The sequence below is a fragment of the Ranitomeya variabilis genome, chromosome 4 (genome assembly GCF_051348905.1).
Source record: "Ranitomeya variabilis isolate aRanVar5 chromosome 4, aRanVar5.hap1, whole genome shotgun sequence".
NCBI lineage: Eukaryota > Metazoa > Chordata > Amphibia > Anura > Dendrobatidae > Ranitomeya > Ranitomeya variabilis.
This window is the reverse complement of record NC_135235.1, coordinates 109469886-109491876: the sequence shown is the minus strand read 5'-3', so window position 1 is coordinate 109491876 and position 21991 is coordinate 109469886. Positions and strand designations below refer to the sequence as shown.

Sequence of the window (21991 nt, the reverse complement as noted above, 5' to 3'; positions counted from 1 at the left end):
GCAGTCCGCCCGTGAATTGGCGCGGAATTTGAACCACGCTTCGCTAATTGGTCGCGACCGGCCAAATCCTTTGTATAAATTGCATTATTCTGAAAACTTCATAAATAAACTACATACATATTCTAGAATACCCGATGCGTTAGAATCGGGCCACCATCTAGTTATTACATAAGAACATAACAAGCTGCAGAAAATAACAAGTAGAGTACTCTATGTAGACTGAGAGCTGAGAATGTATTCTTTTATTCGTTTGGCAGAGAGATGCTTTAAACACATTGTAGACTGATGCCTATTCATGTATTAAACATGTCTTCATCTTGGTCATCTTGTAAGCCAGATATTCAGCCCACTGATTCAAAAGCCATGCATTGCTTCTCAGGATCTTCTTTGGAAATTACCTCATAATTACAGGTTTCCTTATTAAATTTTAAAGTACATCTCTCGTGGTCATACTTAGTGGGCTTGTAAAAACTATGGAAATATAAAGAAATATATTAGTTTGAAAACTCACATTATGACTTCAATATATCTTTTTTGGCAGAGATATATTAGATGTGTACAGGAGCCAAATTTTTGTCTATTTTTTCCTTCGTTTTGTGTGTTTTAAAGAAGCAGTCCCATCAAAGTTGTTATCCACTTAATATATTACAGTCATTATATTACATAGCGCTGTGTACTTACAACTAGTGTTGAGCATTCCGATACCGCAAGTATCGGGTATCGGCCGATACTTGCGGTATCGGAATTCCGATACCGAGATCCGATACTTTTGTGGTATCGGGAATCGGAATCGGAAGTTCCCAGTGTATGGTTCCCAGGGTCTGAAGGAGAGGAAACTCTCCTTCAGGCCCTGGGATCCATATCCATGTAAATAATAAAGAGTTAAAATAAAAAATAGGGATATACTCACCCTCTGACGCGCCCTGGTAGTAACCGGCAGCCAGCTTTGCTTAAAATGAGCGCGTTCAGCACCTTCCATGACGTCACGGCTTCTGATTGGTCGCGTAGCGGTCACATGAGCGGCACGCGACCAATCAGAAGCCGTGACGTCATGGAAGGTACTGAACGCGCTCATTTTAAGCAAAGAAGGCTGCCGGTTCACAGCGGTAAGGTCCAGGCTGCGTCGGAGAGGTGAGTGTTATGGTTCTCAATGGCAAGAGAACATAGCCCAGCAAACATAAGTACTAGCTCTTGGAAGGATGGAAACTAAACTGACCATGAACTAAACCTGCCGCACAACTAACAGTAGCCGGGTAGCGTTGCCTACGTTTTTTATCCCTAGACGCCCAGCGCCGGCCGGAGGACTAACTAATCCTGGCAGAGGAAAATATAGTCCTGGCTCACCTCTAGAGAAATTTCCCCGATAGGCAGACAGAGGCCCCCACATATATTGGCGGTGATTTTAGATGAAATGACAAACGTAGTATGAAAATAGGTTTAGCAAAATTGAGGTCCGCTTACTAGATAGCAGGAAGACAGAAAGGGCACTTTCATGGTCAGCTGAAAACCCTATCAAAATACCATCCTGAAATTACTTTAAGACTCTAGTATTAACTCATAACATCAGAGTGGCAATTTCAGATCACAAGAGCTTTCCAGACACAGAAACGAAACTACAGCTGTGAACTGGAACAAAATGCAAAAACAAACGAGGACTAAAGTCGAACTTAGCTGGGAGTTGTCTAGCAGCAGGAACATGCACAGAAAGGCTTCTGATTACAATGTTGACCGGCATGGAAGTGACAGAGGAGCAAGGTTAAATAGCGACTCCCACATCCTGATGGAAACAGGTGAACAGAGGGGATGATGCACACCAGTTCAATTCCACCAGTGGCCACCGGGGGAGCCCAAAATCCAACTTCACAACAGTACCCCCCCCTCAAGGAGGGGGCACCGAACCCTCACCAGAACCACCAGGGCGATCAGGATGAGCCCTATGAAAGGCACGGACCAGATCGGAGGCATGAACATCAGAGGCAGTCACCCAAGAATTATCCTCCTGACCGTATCCCTTCCATTTGACCAGATACTGGAGTTTCCGTCTGGAAACACGGGAGTCCAAGATTTTTTCCACAACGTACTCCAACTCGCCCTCAACCAACACCGGAGCAGGAGGCTCAACGGAAGGCACAACCGGTACCTCATACCTGCGCAACAATGACCGATGAAAAACATTATGAATAGAAAAAGATGCAGGGAGGTCCAAACGGAAGGACACAGGGTTAAGAATCTCCAATATCTTGTACGGGCCGATGAACCGAGGCTTAAACTTAGGAGAAGAAACCCTCATAGGGACAAAACGAGAAGACAACCACACCAAGTCCCCAACACAAAGCCGAGGACCAACCCGACGCCGGCGGTTGGCAAAAAGCTGAGTCTTCTCCTGGGACAACTTCAAATTGTCCACTACCTGCCCCCAAATCTGATGCAACCTCTCCACCACAGCATCCACTCCAGGACAATCCGAAGATTCCACCTGACCAGAAGAAAATCGAGGATGAAACCTCGAATTACAGAAAAAAGGAGACACCAAGGTGGCAGAGCTGGCCCGATTATTGAGGGCAAACTCCGCTAAAGGCAAAAAAGCAACCCAATCATCCTGATCCGCAGACACAAAACACCTCAAATATGTCTCCAAGGTCTGATTCGTCCGCTCGGTCTGGCCATTAGTCTGAGGATGGAAAGCAGACGAGAAAGACAAATCTATGCCCATCCTAGCACAGAATGCTCGCCAAAATCTAGACACGAATTGGGTTCCTCTGTCAGAAACGATATTCTCCGGAATACCATGCAAACGGACCACATTTTGAAAAAACAGAGGAACCAACTCGGAAGAAGAAGGCAACTTAGGCAGGGGAACCAAATGGACCATCTTAGAGAAACGGTCACACACCACCCAGATGACAGACATCTTCTGAGAAACAGGAAGATCCGAAATAAAATCCATAGAGATGTGCGTCCAGGGCCTCTTCGGGATAGGCAAGGGCAACAACAATCCACTAGCCCGAGAACAACAAGGCTTGGCCCGAGCACAAACGTCACAAGACTGCACAAAGCCTCGCACATCTCGAGACAGGGAAGGCCACCAGAAGGACCTTGCCACCAAATCCCTGGTACCAAAGATTCCAGGATGACCTGTCAACGCAGAAGAATGAACCTCAGAAATGACTTTACTGGTCCAATCATCAGGAACAAACAGTCTACCAGGTGGGCAACGATCAGGTCTATCCGCCTGAAACTCCTGCAAGGCCCGCCGCAGGTCTGGAGAAACGGCAGACAATATCACTCCATCCTTAAGGATACCTGTAGGTTCAGAGTTACCAGGGGAGTCAGGCTCAAAACTCCTAGAAAGGGCATCCGCCTTAACATTCTTAGAACCCGGCAGGTAGGACACCACAAAATTAAACCGAGAGAAAAACAACGACCAGCGCGCCTGTCTAGGATTCAGGCGTCTGGCGGACTCAAGATAAATTAGATTTTTGTGGTCAGTCAATACCACCACCTGATGTCTAGCCCCCTCAAGCCAATGACGCCACTCCTCAAAAGCCCACTTCATGGCCAAAAGCTCCCGATTCCCAACATCATAATTCCGCTCGGCGGGCGAAAATTTACGCGAGAAAAAGGCACAAGGTCTCATCACGGAACAATCGGAACTTCTCTGCGACAAAACTGCCCCAGCTCCGATTTCAGAAGCGTCGACCTCAACCTGAAAAGGAAGAGCAACATCAGGCTGACGCAACACAGGGGCGGAAGAAAAGCGGCGCTTAAGCTCCCGAAAGGCCTCCACAGCAGCAGGGGACCAATCAGCAACATCAGCACCCTTCTTAGTCAAATCAGTCAATGGTTTAACAACATCAGAAAAACCAGCAATAAATCGACGATAAAAGTTAGCAAAGACCAAAAATTTCTGAAGACTCTTAAGAGAAGAGGGTTGCGTCCAATCACAAATAGCCTGAACCTTGACAGGATCCATCTCGATGGAAGAGGGGGAAAAAATATATCCCAAAAAGGAAATCTTTTGTACCCCAAAAACGCACTTAGAACCCTTCACACACAAGGAATTAGACCGCAAAACCTGAAAAACCCTCCTGACCTGCTGGACATGAGAGTCCCAGTCATCCGAAAAAATCAAAATATCATCCAGATACACAATCATAAATTTATCCAAATAATCACGGAAAATGTCATGCATAAAGGACTGAAAGACTGAAGGGGCATTTGAAAGACCAAAAGGCATCACCAAATACTCAAAGTGGCCCTCGGGCGTATTAAATGCGGTCTTCCACTCATCCCCCTGTTTAATTCGCACCAAATTATACGCCCCACGGAGATCTATCTTAGAGAACCACTTGGCCCCCTTTATGCGAGCAAACAAATCAGTCAGCAGTGGCAACGGATATTGATATTTAACCGTGATTTTATTCAAAAGCCGATAATCAATACACGGTCTTAAAGAGCCATCTTTCTTAGCCACAAAGAAAAAACCGGCTCCTAAGGGAGACGACGAAGGACGAATATGTCCCTTTTCCAAGGACTCCTTTATATATTCTCGCATAGCAGCATGTTCAGGCACAGACAGATTAAATAAACGACCCTTAGGGTATTTACTACCCGGAATCAAATCTATGGCACAATCGCACTCCCGGTGCGGAGGTAATGAACCAAGCTTAGGTTCTTCAAAAACGTCACGATATTCAGTCAAGAATTCAGGAATCTCAGAGGGAATAGATGATGAAATGGAAACCACAGGTACGTCCCCATGCGTCCCCTTACATCCCCAGCTTAACACAGACATAGCTTTCCAGTCAAGGACTGGGTTATGAGATTGCAGCCATGGCAATCCAAGCACCAACACATCATGTAGGTTATACAGCACAAGAAAGCGAATAATCTCCTGATGATTCGGATTAATCCGCATAGTTACTTGTGTCCAGTATTGTGGTTTATTACTAGCCAATGGGGTGGAGTCAATCCCCTTCAGGGGTATAGGAGTTTCAAGAGGCTCCAAATCATACCCACAACGTTTGGCAAAGGACCAATCCATAAGACTCAAAGCGGCGCCAGAGTCGACATAGGCATCCGCGGTAATAGATGATAAAGAACAAATCAGGGTCACAGATAGAATAAACTTAGACTGTAAAGTGCCAATTGAAACAGACTTATCAAGCTTCTTAGTACGCTTAGAGCATGCTGATATAACATGAGTTGAATCACCGCAATAGAAGCACAACCCATTTTTTCGTCTTAAATTCTGCCGTTCACTTCTGGACAGAATTCTATCACATTGCATATTCTCTGGCGTCTTCTCAGTAGACACCGCCAAATGGTGCACAGGTTTGCGCTCCCGCAGACGCCTATCGATCTGGATAGCCATTGTCATGGACTCATTCAGACCCGCAGGCACAGGGAACCCCACCATAACATCCTTAATGGCATCAGAGAGACCCTCTCTGAAATTCGCCGCCAGGGCGCACTCATTCCACTGAGTAAGCACAGCCCATTTACGGAATTTCTGGCAGTATATTTCAGCTTCGTCTTGCCCCTGAGATAGGGACATCAAGGCCTTTTCCGCCTGAAGCTCTAACTGAGGTTCCTCATAAAGCAACCCCAAGGCCAGAAAAAACGCATCCACATTGAGCAACGCAGGATCCCCTGGAGCCAATGCAAAAGCCCAATCCTGAGGGTCGCCCCGGAGCAAGGAAATCACAATCCTGACCTGCTGAGCAGGATCTCCAGCAGAGCGAGATTTCAGGGACAAAAACAACTTGCAATTATTTTTGAAATTTTGAAAGCAAGATCTATTCCCCGAGAAAAATTCAGGCAAAGGAATTCTAGGTTCAGATATAGGAACATGAACAACAAAATCTTGTAAATTTTGAACTTTCGTGGTGAGATTATTCAAACCTGCAGCTAAACTCTGAATATCCATTTTAAACAGGTGAACACAGAGCCATTCCAGGATTAGAAGGAGAGAGAGAGAGAGAAAGGCTGCAATATAGGCAGACTTGCAAGAGATTCAATTACAAGCACACTCAGAACTGAGAGAAAAAAAAAAAAAAAAATCTTCAGCAGACTTCTCTTTTCTCTCCTTTCTCTGTCAATTAATTTAACCCTTTTGGGCCGGTCAAACTGTTATGGTTCTCAATGGCAAGAGAACATAGCCCAGCAAACATAAGTACTAGCTCTTGGAAGGATGGAAACTAAACTGACCATGAACTAAACCTGCCGCACAACTAACAGTAGCCGGGTAGCGTTGCCTACGTTTTTTATCCCTAGATGCCCAGCGCCGGCCGGAGGACTAACTAATCCTGGTAGAGGAAAATATAGTCCTGGCTCACCTCTAGAGAAATTTCCCCGATAGGCAGACAGAGGCCCCCACATATATTGGCGGTGATTTTAGATGAAATGACAAACGTAGTATGAAAATAGGTTTAGCAAAATTGAGGTCCGCTTACTAGATAGCAGGAAGACAGAAAGGGCACTTTCATGGTCAGCTGAAAACCCTATCAAAATACCATCCTGAAATTACTTTAAGACTCTAGTATTAACTCATAACATCAGAGTGGCAATTTCAGATCACAAGAGCTTTCCAGACACAGAAACGAAACTACAGCTGTGAACTGGAACAAAATGCAAAAACAAACGAGGACTAAAGTCGAACTTAGCTGGGAGTTGTCTAGCAGCAGGAACATGCACAGAAAGGCTTCTGATTACAATGTTGACCGGCATGGAAGTGACAGAGGAGCAAGGTTAAATAGCGACTCCCACATCCTGATGGAAACAGGTGAACAGAGGGGATGATGCACACCAGTTCAATTCCACCAGTGGCCACCGGGGGAGCCCAAAATCCAACTTCACAACAGGTGAGTATATCAATATTTTTTATTTTAATTCTTTATTTTACACATTCATATGGATCCCAGGGCCTGAAGGAGAGTTTCCTCTCCTTCAGACCCTGGGAACCATCAGGGATACCGTCCGATACATGAGTCCCATTGACTTGTATTGGTATCGGGTATCGGTATCCGCGAGATCCGATACTTTGCCGGTATCGGCCGATACTTTCAAGTATCGGACGGTATCGCTCAACACTACTTACAACTGCTCATTTTTCATTTCTAACCAGCTAATAATTCTCTTTTCTCTGCTGTATGTAGAAGCAGGAAGTCTCTTTTCCATGCATAATTCATTCCCCTCTTTAACACCTGACCCAGCTGCGTTGTTTCTCTCCCCTGCCATAGACTTTTGCAGTGACTCATGACTTGTGCAGGGAAAATTGACCTTCTGCTGCTACATAAAGCTTAGAAGGATTCGCTAGTTTTTAATCATGTGATGTCATAGACCTAATGAAAAAGAGCAGAATTAGCTGGATACAAGGACAAAATGATCAATTGTAAGTACTCTGTGCTAAATAATATGATGACTGCAACATATTAAGGGGATAAAACTTTGATGGGCGTACTTCTTTAACCCCCGGAGCTTTTTTTTCGGTTTTGCGTTTTCGTTTTTTGCTCCTCTTCTTCCCAGAGCCATAACTTTTTTTTATTTTTCTGTCGATATTGGTTTTACCATGTCGTGTACCAGAAAACATGAAAAAAATTCCAAGTGTGGTGAAATTGCAGAAAAAGGGCAATCCCACACTTGTTTTTTGTTTGGCTTTTTTATTACGTTCACTAAATGCTAAAAGTGCGCTGCCATTATGATTTTCCAGGTCATTACGAGTTCATAGAAACCAAACATGTGTAGGTTCTTTTTTATCTAAGTGGTGAAAAAAAAATTCCAAACTTTGTTAAAAAAAAAAAAGATTGCGCCATTTTATGAGACCCGTAGCGTTTCCATTTTTCGAGATCTCGGGTCGGGTGAGGGCTTATTTTTTGCGTGCCGAGCTGATATTTTTAATGATATCATTTTGGTGCAGATACGATCTTTTGATCGCCCGTTATTGCATTTTAATGCAATGACGCGGCGACCAAAATAAACGTAATTCTGGCGTTTTTACTTTTTTTTCGTGAGACAGGAGGCACAGATCACTAGGTCATTTGCAAGAAATTCTATTTCTGCAGAATTCCAATTTTTGTTAGATTTGTGGTGAATTTACCGTAAACAGATTCACTCATCTCTATTGTTGAATAATTTATTTATTTTATTTCTTTATTTTACTCAATTATATAGTGCCATTAATTCCACAAAGATTTACAGACATGAATAATGCAAAACCGTAGTTATAACAATAGGTAGGGCAGCATGGTGGCTCAGTGGTTAGCACTGTAGCTATGCAGTGCTGGGGTCCTGGGTTCAGATCTCCCACCAAGGACAACATCTGCAAGGAGTTTACCCTCCCACACTCCAGAATAAATTGTAAAAGGGAATTTTTATTGTAAGCCCCAATGGAGACAGTGATGATTATATCTGTAAAGCGCTGTGGAATATGATGGCGCTATATATGTAAGTTAAATAAATATTCCACTGTGTAAGGTCCTGTGTACAGGTGTGTCTCATAACTCCTAGTTGCCCACCATTTAGCCTATACTACACTATAAAGGCAAAAAAACGTTTTCAGAGAGCTGCTTAAATAGTTGTTACTTATTTCTAACATTATGTATAAACAACTTACTTTGTACAACACCTCTTCTCTCCAGTTTTACTACAAAAACAGTCTGAACAATCGTCATCCCTCCAGTTCGCACCACTTTCATATAATTTGCCATCATGAACACAACCTAGAATATGAAGCATAATAAGACTGTAAAAATGGCATGAGAAAAAATAAATCACTTTTGGCATTATAGAAGAAAAAAGAAGCAATGAGTTTTATAAAAGAGTATTGTTTTGCATTATGCATACAGTAAGACCCATATGAAATATTGGTGAGGGGTGCATGCAACACTCTTGCTTAATGATAAAGTGTTACACATTTTTTCCCATATAATAATAATAATAATAATAATAATAATAATAATAATAGAAAGTTAAATATTTTGTAATGCCTCAGTTCCCATTGCTAAGAAAATATATATATTTTTTCATATTTCTCATTATTGACCAATAAATACGGCTAATATGAAAAATGTGCTCAAGTCAAGCAACCTGTAAAACAATTGCTGTAAATTTGTCATGGACCCTTTCGCAGCTGGTGACCTGATCCTCTCCTACCTATCTCCCAGTTCTGGTCTCTCGTCTCCGGTTCGGGTCACTTGGCTCTCCATTCAGGTCTGGTGACTCGGTTCCTCACTCGCAATGATGGCTGAAAGCCAACACTGCTGCACTGCTCGTCCATCCTGCCACAGGTCCAGGAGCTGACTCCTGCCCTCCTGGGTCTTTTATCATTTTTACCTGCACCACAGCTATCACCTGACCTGATGTCTCCTCCAATTTCTTCCCTCAGGGAACATGCGCTTCACTCTTCACTTCCTGCTTCCTCTTTTCCTATTATCTTTGATCAGCAAATGGCAGATCTCTCTTGCACAGTTGACTAGGCATTAACAGTGGGAATCTTCTCACTTGTCCATCTCCTTACACTGGAGCAGCAAAGGAGACCAGGAAAGACGACGATTGGTAAGTGTTTTAATATATTTATTAATTTATATACATAATTAGGGGATTGTGAAATTACATTTTTTGTATAAGACTTCTTTAATGCATCACATCAGCTTTCTTTGTTTTTCAGCACTGGAGTGATGCTGGAGTGGATATTGGAAGGGAGCTTTGAATTTCTATGGCCACAGGTCTTGTATTTTTCTAGTCTCCTAATTCACGCATAGATTGTATACAGTCATGGCTGATAGAGCTCCAGTATAAAAATTAGGGTCACCTTGCATCCATATTTTCCTATGCCCACAAGTATTCAGCACACCATCATTGTGCGTTGTTCAGTGAAAAAGAAGTAATTCTTAATAAATGAAAAAAGTATACTGGCAATTGAACTTACACCATTTTTAAAATCTATTATTATTTGCATGGACAAAGGCACTGGGACGCCTACACACTACATGTTCAGGATTTTTTTATGACATGCCAGTCTAAATCCATGCACATTAATATATAGTAAGCACAACTTTGCAGCTAAATATACTGTACTTCTCTTCAGGATGTTGGATGGTATCTGTGTCCATGCTTATTATATCATACTATTTCCCAAGTGGCCAGTACACACACATGGTCTCCTTTACTGTATACAGGCCCCCATTTCTACTAAGGCGCGCACCAATTTAATTGCATAGTAGGTGCCCAGCGGAGAGCGGAATGGTAGATGTGACATGCACAGCAGAGATCTGTATGCCCTGACTTTGGCTATTTCTCTCTATGATTGGTTGGATCAATGGAAAGGTAAGCTATAACTTTGTATTGTTTTTTGCTTACTTGTACCTGATCATTAATTCCTACACTTATACTAAACTCTCTATAATGTATATAAATGTTAGATATTAGGCACTTTCTTGCATAGATTATGAATATGTCCCAGTATCACATACCATCACTTTATGTATATGATATCTTGCATTGTAAATATGCTTTATTGTCGTATTGGATTATTGATCAGTGTCACATGTTATTGTCGTAAATGATTGCTCTGTGTACACTATCATTGCTTCAAAAAAGGCTAGTGAGAGTGAAATGTCGCCATTATGACTTGGTGTCAATAAAGCACAGTAATTCTTTGTGGATTTTGGAGTGATACCTTTTTTTTCATTCTATCTATCTATCTATCTATCTATCTATCTATCTATCTATCTATCTATCTATCTATCTATCTATCTCCCACTATACAGTACAGTGATAGTAATACAGGTCGTAACAAGGTTCATATTCAGGCGTTTAACATCCTCCCACATAACATACAGTAAACTGTCTTAGCTACCTGATTCTCTGTTTTCAGGCATAATACAGGTGCGATATATGGACACCATACAATATGTGCTGTCCGATGTTTTATATCATATATTTATATGGTAACAGACATACAAGTTATAAAATGTCTTTTTGTTAGATAGTTGGTTTTTTTCATTTTATACTAGAGCTGTCTTAATGATCTATTCTTGAAAATTCATGAATATTGGAAAAATGTCTATAAACATATTGTAGACAAACCAATTTAGATGTTTGTGCATTACCAAAAATCACATTATGGACTGTTGGTGAAATATTTACTTAACCTTGAGCATCTCACCTTCAATACCTGCTTCAGGTAGTGCAAAACTGCAACTCGCATCACTCAGAGTGATGAAGACTCCAGCATAGAGTAGAAGAACCACAAGACACTTCTGAAAGATACATAGAAATGGTATACACTTGTTACTGTTTTTCAATGTAGGATCAGATATCTGTCCACTGACAGTGTTGTGATCTTTACCCCAGATTACTTCAGAAGACAATTCCATATTTATTATAGTGAATAATAACTATAATAAATAACACTTTCCTCCCATTACTGTCCCTCTGCTATTCCAATCTCCATTTCCCTTGCCTCCATCGTGCCTATCCTTTTAGAAAACATTTCATATGGCACTCTTCAAGGTCAGAAACTGCATGCCAATTTAAATTGAAATTGAAATTGAGCATGACCTGTGTGCTCCCTGTCTGGTGCATGCTAGTATTTTCCTACTGTGGGCAATAATCTCACTGATGAACAATATATGTACAGTATATGCTACCTTATTTTTCGGATTATAAGACGCCCTGAGATCTCATTTCCCGAGATCTTGGTGCCGAGATCGCCTCTCCTGGCAGCCATTTTACCGGAGCCCACCGCATAGCAAACCATGTAAGTGCGGGAGCTCTGGGCTTTCACAAAATGTTGGTAGAGCCCCCGCACCACTGAACACCCACAGCAGCGCACATTGGAACACCCCCTCATCCAAGCCTGGGGTCTGCAGCAACGTTCCACTCTTGCCTCCTCCATCAGCAACCATGGGACCCCGCTTTACCACAGCCACCACCCCCGGTAAGCAATGAGACGCACGGATTATAAGAAGCACCACCATTTTATTAAAAAAAGTTTTTTTCCTTTTTTCTCCTCAAAATTTGGGGTGCGTCTTATAATCCGATGCATCTTATAATCGGCAAAATACAGTACTTGTGACTGTACATGTGCTCCATATCTCCCTTTAGTTGTGGCTGTAATCTGTAGAATCTATGGGCCCGATCACTTACTGCATTTGTGCCTTTTTTGGTCTGTTTTTTTGGTGCTTTTACCCTTTTTTATATGTTTCAAATGCTTTTTTTGGTTAGCCCCTTTGTTGAAGACTGTTTTATAAGTGTTCACTTCTAAGTTTTTTATGTTCATATGGGCACGTTTTTTGTTTTCCAGATCTTTTACCTAATTAATTAATTTTGAGTTATTAAAAAGTCTCAATTTTTTTTCGCCAAATGTACTCCAGTCACATCTTGGAGTTATTTTACGTACCCTTGGGCTTCTTTTTCTTTCAAATATTTCAACATTTTAGCAGAATATGAGACTTTTTACTCTAAACATGTGCAAAAAAATTATAGGACAAAAATAAAGATCATTATTAATTTTGCACAAAATTCATGAACCACATGCACCATTTTTAAAAAATTGACTCAAAAATTTCAGTGAATATCAGAAGACAAAAAAAAGAAAGGTGGCTAATAAATAAGGATGAATTCATTCTATGTTTCTTCAGGGAATTTTGAGCTCCCAATCACACTATTGGCTCACTATTACTTTTTAAAATTATCTTATTTAATATATAACAGATTAACGCTATGTGGTGGCACTGCTTAAGAATATTTGAACCCCTTTCTTACTGGGACAATTTTGCTTTTGGGTTTAGGATTTTTCCTTCTTCCAAGAGCCATAACTCCTTCCCCATCAACAAAGGTGTATGAGGGACTATTTGAAGAAAACCATTCACTTTACCAGAAAAATAGGAAATCATTGATAACTTGACTCTTCTGGTCAATACCACTATGGTGATACTGAATTTATATTATTTTTAACCCCTTCCTGACATGCGCTGTACATATACTGCTCTGCGGGAGGTGGGTTCCCGCAAAGAGAAGTATATGTATGGCACTCCAATCGCGCGGCCTCACGCTGAGTGCCGTGGCGATCGGGTGTGAGTGTCAGCTGTATGTGACAGCTGACACCCCACAGCAATGCCCACAATCGGTGCTAGCACTGATCGCAGGCATTTAACCACTCTGATGCTGCTGTCAGTAGGGACAGCGGCATAGAGAAGCATCGCACAGGGAAGGGGCTCCCTGCGCGCTTCTATCAGGACATCGCAATCGCATCGCGATGTCCTGATGGTCTCCATGGAGACCACTGACATCAATATGGCTGCAGGGTCCTTCCGGGTCCTGCAGTGAAGGTGGCTTGTGAGCGCCAGAAAGAACAGGTGCCGACATGCCTCCTTACCTGCCTGTCAGATCGTGATCTGATACTCTGCAGTGCAAAGTGTTAGATCAGCGATATGACATTATATAGTGATGTCCCATACTTGGACAATGTAAAAAAGTTTAAAAAAAAAATAGTACAATGTGTAAAAATATTTTTTTTAAATATCTCTAAATAAAGAAAAAATAAATCTTTTTCCAATAAAAACATTTATTTATGTATATTAAAAAACAAAAACAATAAAAGTACACATATTTGGTATCGCCGCATCTGTAATGACCCACTCTATAATACTGTCCTATTAGTTAACCCCTTCAGTGAACACCATAGAAAATAAATATAAAACAAGGCAAAAAACAATGCTTTATCATCATACCGCCGAACGAAAAGTGCAATAAAATGCGATCGAAAGTATGGATGTAATTAAAAATGGTACCGCTGAAAACTTCATCTTGTCCCACAAAAATCAAGCCACGATACAGCTCCATTAGAAGAAGAATAAAAAAGTTATAGCTCTCAGAATAAAGCGATGCAAAATAATTATTTTTTCTATAAAATATTATTTATTGAGTAAAAGTGCCAAGACATGAAAAACGATATAAATGAGGTATGGCTGTAATCGTACTGACCCAAAGAATAAAGCTGCCTTACCAATTTTACCACAAGTTCAAGATCAAAAAATGTCATGTGCCCTAAAATGGTAACAAAAAAAATGTTAGCTCGTCCCGCAAAAAACAAGCCTTCACATGACTGTCGGTCGAAATATAAAAATATTATAGCTCTCAAAATATGGAGATGCAAAAACTAGTTTTCACAATAAAAAGCATCTTTTAGTGTGTGACAGAAGCCAAACATAAAAACCCCATCTAAATCTGATATTGCTGTAATCGCACCAACCTGAAGAATAAAGTCACTTAATCACTTATATCGCACAATGAACGGCATAAAAAATAAATAAAACCAATTCTTCACCTGCTGTTGATTTTTTCATTCTGCCTCCCAAAGGTTGCAGTAAGGCTCAGCGCACATTTATCTTGTGCTCTACACTGAGCGCTTACACAGGGGTTTCCATGTAAATCTCTGAAATATGTGATTCAGACAGAACCCCCGGAGGAAGATTCTCTATACTGAGGCAGATTGAGGCACTGTGGAGGCAGTCTGACCTGTGATCTGGCAGTGTCCGTTTTTTTTAGGACTGCATAAAATTGCCTTCAGTCAGTTTTTTGCATTTCTGAAAAGGACACCACTGAACAGAGGCCAGATGGAGTCCAGAGTAACTCTGCCGACTCATTATAGTGAATGGATCCCTCGGGAGTTTCATCAGTCACGTTACTTGCAGATTTAGATGGAAACCCCAAAGTAAGTGGTTAGCGTAGAGTGCCGGATAAATGTGATCCTAAACCTTATGTAAAATGTTCCCAATAAAAGATCTCTATCCACAAGAAAAGCAAGTCTCCACTCAGGTATGTCATCTGTTAATGGGAATATAGGGGGCTTCCTCGTTACTGGTACTACAAAGGTTCTGGAAAAGCTAAATGGCTCATCGTCCTCCATAAGAAATTCTGCAAATTCTCCACTCCCAAATCCAAATGCTCTCCTCCCTGCTGAGCCCCAGTGTGTCTAAACCACATTTAGCACCCACATGTATGGCATTTCTGTAGTGATGAGAGCCTGCCTAACTTATGGGTGCCTGTCTCCAGAACCATGAGCTGGGCATTATGTACTGGTGACAGCCAACGCTCAAGTGCTATGAGTGGTGACTGTAATTGCTCCAGGTACGCCTGCATGACTGAAAGCCAGTAGCTCCTCAGAGAAAAAAGTTAATTTTTTCCTGGGTGCCGCACTTTCAGTACTGCAGTCGGGCACATTCATAATGCAATTAACTAGAAGATTAGACCTATATTTGCAGGTTAATAGCATTATCCGATCTGCGAGATTCACTTTAAACCCTTCCTGCAAATGGGTGTCTTTTTCTGTGCATGACAGAAGAGCTGTATTCATGACATTTGCTGGTTTCAACTGTGATATACAAGATTATTTCAATCTTAGCTGTTTAACCACTTGGATGCTGGGATGCATAGTAACCATGGCTTCTAGGTGGTCAGACAGAGGGAGGTCAACCTAACTCTGCCCAAAACTTTGGGTGACAAGAAAAGAAAATGGCTAATTGTTTTATTTTTCTAATCTACCCTAAGGCTGTATGCATACGATGTGTTTTTTTCGCGTTTTTCGCTATAAAAACGCAATAAAAACGCATAAAAACCGCATACATATGCATCCCATCAATTATAATGCATTCTGCAATTTTTGTGCACATGATGCGCTTTTTCCGCGAAAAAAAGCATCGCGGTAAAAAACCCATCATGTTCATTCATTTTGCGGATTTTTCTCGTTTTTCACGCTATCTAATGCATTGGGAAGCTCCAGAAAAAAAGTGAAAAAAACGCACAAATGCATCAAAAACGCGGAAAAAAAAAACGCATGCGGATTTCTTGCAGAAAATGTTCGTTTTTCTTCAGGAATTTTCTGCAAGAAATCCTGATGTGTGTACATACCCTAAAATAATTTAATTTGATCAATAGTTTATATATGCTACAAAATTGTCCTAACAAATACCGTTGCATAAATTAAAAAATAAAACGCATGGCTCTTGGAATAAGACGACACATATAAAAAAAACCAAATTTTTTAGATGAAATTTGAAAGAGTAGTAAAACATGAAAAATAACTACATATATATTTGGTAAAAGGTAAAATGGTATTTATGCTTTGGCAGAATCTATCCCAATTCTCCCCAAAAAGGTAATAAGAGTTTAATAAACCATTTCAATGTAATTCAAATGGGGCTATTAAAATAAATCTCCATCCTGCAAAAAATAAGCTACTTTATTAAAAGAATGATGGCTCTTTTGATTGTGAAAAATATAGTACAATGGCCCAAAGAAATGTACAGAAGATTGTGGAACAATATTCAGTACAATTGCAGAAAAAATTACAATACAAGGAAATGCAATTTATCAGGAATTACAGAGAGATGCATTGGAAATTTTAACTTGCATAAATTGTGAAGCACATCCATAGCGATATATTACATTCTATTAATGATTATCTACTGCTGATGAAGAAGAAACCTACCATCTTAGGCAGTAATGTTGGGTCCGGAACTGTGCTCTTCTCATAACCACATAATTTATACTGTGGGTTTTACATAATAGGACTCCTGGGAAATTTTTATTTTCAGCTGTTTCTGAAAAAAAAAACCTAAGGAAAAATGATAGTAATGATAGTAAATATGGCCATATGTTTGCTTCGTTTAACTAATGCACAATATAAATTCTTACTTTAATTATTCTAATCCTTTAAAAAGAAAAATGTACAATTAGCAACATAAAATGATGGCTAGAATGGCAGCAAATGGCGGGCAGGATTAGGAATACAAATGTTATGCTTCTGTTATCAGTCACCAGATAATCTTGCTATGGAGTGATGAGATTAATATTTGAGTTGCACATCCTGCAGGATACAGTTCAAGGAAAGTTTCTACATGAGCAGTAACACAAGTCTATTTCTTTTAAGAAGTTATTTTTAAGTAGTAAGTCATGTTTATAAAACTGCTTAGTTATCAAGAATGGACAGTATTGGTAAAACCTGGGGGGAGACAATAAAGCTATGGCTGCATGACGACATATATCGCGCAACACTAAAATCGCATTGTTGCATTGCAAAATCGCATCTAATGATCTTCTATGGTATCTCAATGTGACTTGGGGCATCTTGTGACTGCAACATAGTCACAAATGTTTATAAATGTATTGGATTTACTGTTACAAGTCGCAAGTGACTCACTTACCATAAACTTCAAAGTAAGTCGCAAGCGACATATGAGTTGTCACAGCTCGGCTTTTTTTATTTTATATCAAAATCAGACTTGGATAAGAGTCAGACAGCTGTATACCTCAGAAGAGGATCGCAACGCTATGGCTGTCGGCTCTCCTGACCCGAGCGTGACTGTTGCATAGGAATATATGCAGTCACACTACTTGTAGATGACAGGGTATTCCTATCTATAACATCTCTAAGAATTTTAGTATGTCCAGGAGATAAGCCATAAATGTGTTAGGCTATGTTGACACAGAGGTTTATGAGGTTTTGAAAGACAATGAGTTTTTTAAAGGGAATCTGTCACCTCATTTTTCGCATATAAGCTGCGGCCACCACCATTAGGGGCTTATCTACAGCATTCTGTAATGCTGCAGATAAGCCTCTGATGTAACCTGAAAGATAAGAAAAACAAGTTAGATTATACTCACCCAGGGGCGGTCCCGGTTCTGTTCGGGTCCGAAGGGCGTCGCGGGTCTGGGTCCGGTGCCTCCCATCTTCATGCGATGACATCCTTTTTCTTGCTTCTGTTGCGGGTCATACGCAGGCATACTGATTTGCCCTGTTGAGGGCAGAGCAAAGTACTGCAGTGCGCAGGCGCTGGGCCTCTCTGACCTTTCCCGGTGCCTGCGCACTGCAGTACTTTGCTCTGCCCTCAACAGGGCAGAGAAATACAACTGCGCAGGAGCCATGACAGAAGCAAGGAAGAGGAAGTCATTGCATGAAGATGGGAGGCACCGGACCTGGACCTGCGACGTCCATTGGATCCAGCCCGCTGCAGACCTCCACTGGGTGAGTATAATCTAACTTGTTTTTCTTATCTTTCAGGTTACATCGGGGGCTTATCTACAGCAGCAATATAGAATACTATAGATAAGCCCCTAATGGTGGTGGCCGTATCTTATATGTGAAAAATGAGGTGACAGATTCCTTTTAAGTAAATAACACTTCAGGATACATTTTTTTAGGAATTATAATTTTCCTGAAGCATTTATTAAAGGGATATCAGTTTCATAAACTACGATTGTCAGAAAAATGTAAGGATAGTAACACGGGTAGTTAACTCAAAGGTAGTGGAGGCCTGCTGGTCTCAGAGGCCTACTGCTGCAGGCAACACACATGAAAGAGACTGAACCAGGGGTCTACACATTTACAAAAATTAATAGCAGACACCACCAAAGGCATCAATTTTAATAGAGTATAAGTATTATAATGGGGACTAACCCTTCTTCCACTACAGCCAACACAGCAGATGGAGACTGTAACATGCAAGGTGGTGAAACCACTGTGCCATGGCCCTCAGAAAGCCTGGAGGGGAGTAACTAGGTGGCCTACATAATCCGACCTCGGATAAGCGGCAACAGGCAACACCATCACTAAAGGAGAGACAAAGAGGTGGCACCAGGTGCTTCTCCAGGGCTGACCTACAGAGGGTGGCAGCTGACCCCTTAGAGAGGGTAGGCTGGTATGGCCTGAAGGAGGGAAGAAGAATGCTGGCAGGGACTGTAGGGACACTGGAACCTCGGGTGCATATGGGACCGGCTGAGGAACAGAAAAGCACTGGCAGGTGCGGATTCAAACGATTGTTAGACAGATGAGCTCTTGCAGGCATGAGCTGGACCGAAAATTAGACAGATGAGCACTGGCAGGTGCGGGCTGGATCAGCTGAGGAACAGGAGAGCACTGGCAAATGTGGACTGGACTGGGTGTTGCACAGATGGGCACTGGCAGATGCAGGCTGGACCAGATGTTGAACAGATGGGCGCTGGCAGGTGTGGGCTAGATCGGGTGTTGATCAGACAATCTTGTATGCAATTATGGCAACAAGAGATAAGTGGGAAGTAGAGAAGGAGATCTTGTAAGGATGGGAGGTTGCGCCCAGGTAAGTTCAGGGAAACTAGGTCACAGATGTATGGTGGAGATAGGTGTTCAATGGCTTTGTATGCCAAAGTTAGGCTTTTCAACTGGAGTCTCTGGGCAACGGGGAGCCAGCACAGGGATTGACAAAGGCGAGAAGCTGTGGAATAGCGGGGTAACAGCTGAAATAGTCCGCCAGCAGAGTTTAGGATAGATTGGAGGGGTGCGAGAGTGGTATAAGGGAGGCCACAGAGCAGGAGGTTGCAGTAGTCAAGGCGGGAGATGATGAAGGCGTGCACTGGTGTTTTTGTAGATTCATGGTTGAGGAATGTGCGGATCCCAGATGTATTTTGGAGTTGGAGTCAGCAGCAAGTGGAAAGGGCTTGGATCTGACAGCTATTGACTTTGATGGATAGGTCAGTTGTGGGGATGAATAAGATGGTGGAAAGATGATGAATTCGGTTTTATCCATGTTGTTTTAGAAATCTAGCAGAGAAGAAAAATGAATTAGCGGACACACATTATGGGATTCTGGTTAGTAAGGAGGTCATACCAGGTCCAGAGAGGTAGATCTGTGTGTCATCAGCATAGAGGTGAGACTGAAAGCCATGAGACTCCATGAACTGTCCCAGGCTGAATGTGTAGATGGAGAAGAGCAGTAGTCCTACAACTGAACTTTGGAGAACACAGACACATAGAGATGAAGAGGTGGTGTGTGAGTGGGAGCCACTGAATATCCTGTCTGTTAGATACGAGGAGATCCAACATAGCGCCAAGTCTGTAATGCCAATAGATCAGAAAGTCTGTAGTAAGAGGGAATGGTCCACTGTGTCAAAGACAGATACCAGGTCCAGGAGGAGGAGAACAAACTAGCATCGCTTGGATTTGGCGGTTAATAGGTCAATGGTGACTTTTGTCATGGCAGTTTCAGTGGAATGGTGTGGTGAATCGGGAGGGGAAGATACAAGGTAGTTAGTGACAGGTGGAAGAGGTGGAATAGGCTTAGGATGAATGAAGACTGTATTAAGGTTTGAAATGAGGTGGTACGGTATTGGGTCAAGTTCACAGGTGGTGAGATATGATTGGCAGAGTAAAGAGGAAACTTGATCTTCCGTGATAGTGAAGTTGGTTTTGGAGGAGGAGAGTTGCGTACTTATGAAGAGGGGCTGTGGGGACTTTAAGCAAGAGCTTTGCCTCACATTGTTAATCTTCTGCTTGTAGAAAGAGTTTTCAGATGAGATGAGAAGAGAGGCAGGGGAGCTGGTGGATGGAGGAGAGAATTGAAAGTACTGAAAAGCTGTTTAGGGTTGTGAGACAAGTATGATATGAGAGATGAGAAGATGGTTTTTTTGCTGCAGTGAGCAATTGCACAGCATTTTTACAACTTCTGTTACTGGATGGGCTTCTCCACTCCCTTTCTTTGGCAGCCACACAGCAGTACGGTGTGCTCCAGTAGATGGCAAGTGCTGCATCAAGTGCCTCGGCTCATCTTCCTCCATCTTATCACACGCACAGTATAGTCCTCAGAGGTGGCACCATAATTACCCTTGTTTTCCCCCACACCACAACTCTCCAACCGCCCAACTGACTGTGGGGAACCACAGAGCTGATCCCACATTCTATGCAATGGGTCAAGAGGAGGAAATCATCTGCACCGATGCCCAATTTTTTTTAAGTTTGATCCAGGGCCGGACAAAGTAGGGTTTGAGCAGAATCCAAACCCTTATCACCAGACGTTAACCCCGGGGAATGGAGGTGATCCTGATGAGACTCAGATACTTGAGGCGTACTCGGACTGTATTGTGCTGTCAGTGTAGGAAGAGGAGGCGGTAGTGCAGGGCCCCAGGGTCCTGGTCATTGCAGTAATGTAATTTTCCTCTAGGGGAGAGTAATGTTACGTTTGGTGGCAAAGAAGGACAACTGCATCCAGACAAACCAAACATGCAGCACATTTCACACTCCAGGCCACCAGGGGGAGCTCTGCTCCTATTTATTAGGTCACTCCCCACATAGGTAAAACTGGTCGCCTGTAGGGAAAGTTAGTTAGTTGCTAGCTGAGCTCTGCTCAGGTAGTTGGTCCCTGACAAGGGTGGGATCCTGTCAGAGATCGAAGGAGAAGGACACGGAGCTGTGCATGCCCTAAGAGCTGCAGCTCCCAGAAAGAGACACAGAAGGAGAACTGTATTGCAGAGAGGGTGAAAGAAGTCATAGCAAAGGAGTGGATACCAGAAGGGGACCAGACCTACACAGGCTGCCTCCTTCTGAGGCGCAAGATCCCGGTAGCCGGAACACCGAGAGAGCAAGGACCCTTTATGCCTTGCTCCAGAGACCGGCAGGACAGCTAATTTCAAGTTACCTGTCCGCCCTACACCCAGGAGGCACGGTGGCACCCCTTAGAGGCTGGGGCATGATAGAGTCCCTATAAACCTCCTCAAGCCACCAGTCGTACGGGTTTGTCCTATCCTATACGGGGGACAGAGAGAGAAACATTTCATCTGTGAGGACCTTATGTGAAGCCTTAGGCAGTAAGGAACTACAACACCACGGCGCTAGAGGAAGGCTACTGATTTCCACCTGGACAAGGGGACTCTGGACTTGCCTTCAAACCGGCCGGACTCTGCCTGCTCTGTGATCTGGTGCCCTGGACTGTGGATGCTGAAGTCTTCAGTAAAGGTAAAGAGACTGCAACCTTGTGTCCTCGTTCTTCACTACGCCATTCACCATTCACCATCTACACACTGGGAAGCCCTGGGGATACACTTCACCTGTGGGAAGGTATACCATCTAGCTGCCATAACATCACCCCAGCAGACCCCTTAAAACAGCATCAGTCACCCTGGCCGAATACCATAGGTGGTGTCATGAACATTCCCCTTAAAGGCCTTTCCCTTTAAT

At 42.4% G+C, this 21991-nt stretch overlaps 1 protein-coding gene across 1 annotated transcript; it reads right to left on the bottom strand.

Moving 5' to 3' along the window:
- Nucleotides 1–260: 260 nt before the first annotated feature.
- LOC143768471 (beta-microseminoprotein-like) lies at nt 261–16524 on the bottom strand. Its single transcript, XM_077257152.1, has 4 exons — nt 16496–16524; nt 11168–11261; nt 8615–8720; nt 261–471 (listed from the first exon to the last, which is right to left on the bottom strand). Exons 1-4 carry the CDS (start codon nt 16496–16498, stop codon nt 342–344), a joined length of 333 nt encoding a protein of 110 aa, XP_077113267.1. The 5' UTR covers nt 16499–16524; the 3' UTR covers nt 261–341.
- Nucleotides 16525–21991: the final 5467 nt, after the last annotated feature.

Bases quoted from the DNA above. Each gene is read 5' to 3' on its own strand.
- LOC143768471 (XM_077257152.1), bottom strand. The intron at 8,721-11,167 runs GTGAGATGCTCA...TTCATATTCTAG, and splicing joins ACCTGAAGCAGGTATTGAAG to GTTGTGTTCATGATGGCAAA. The intron at 472-8,614 runs GTAAGTTGTTTA...ATATTTCCATAG, and splicing joins GAGAAGAGGTGTTGTACAAA to TTTTTACAAGCCCACTAAGT.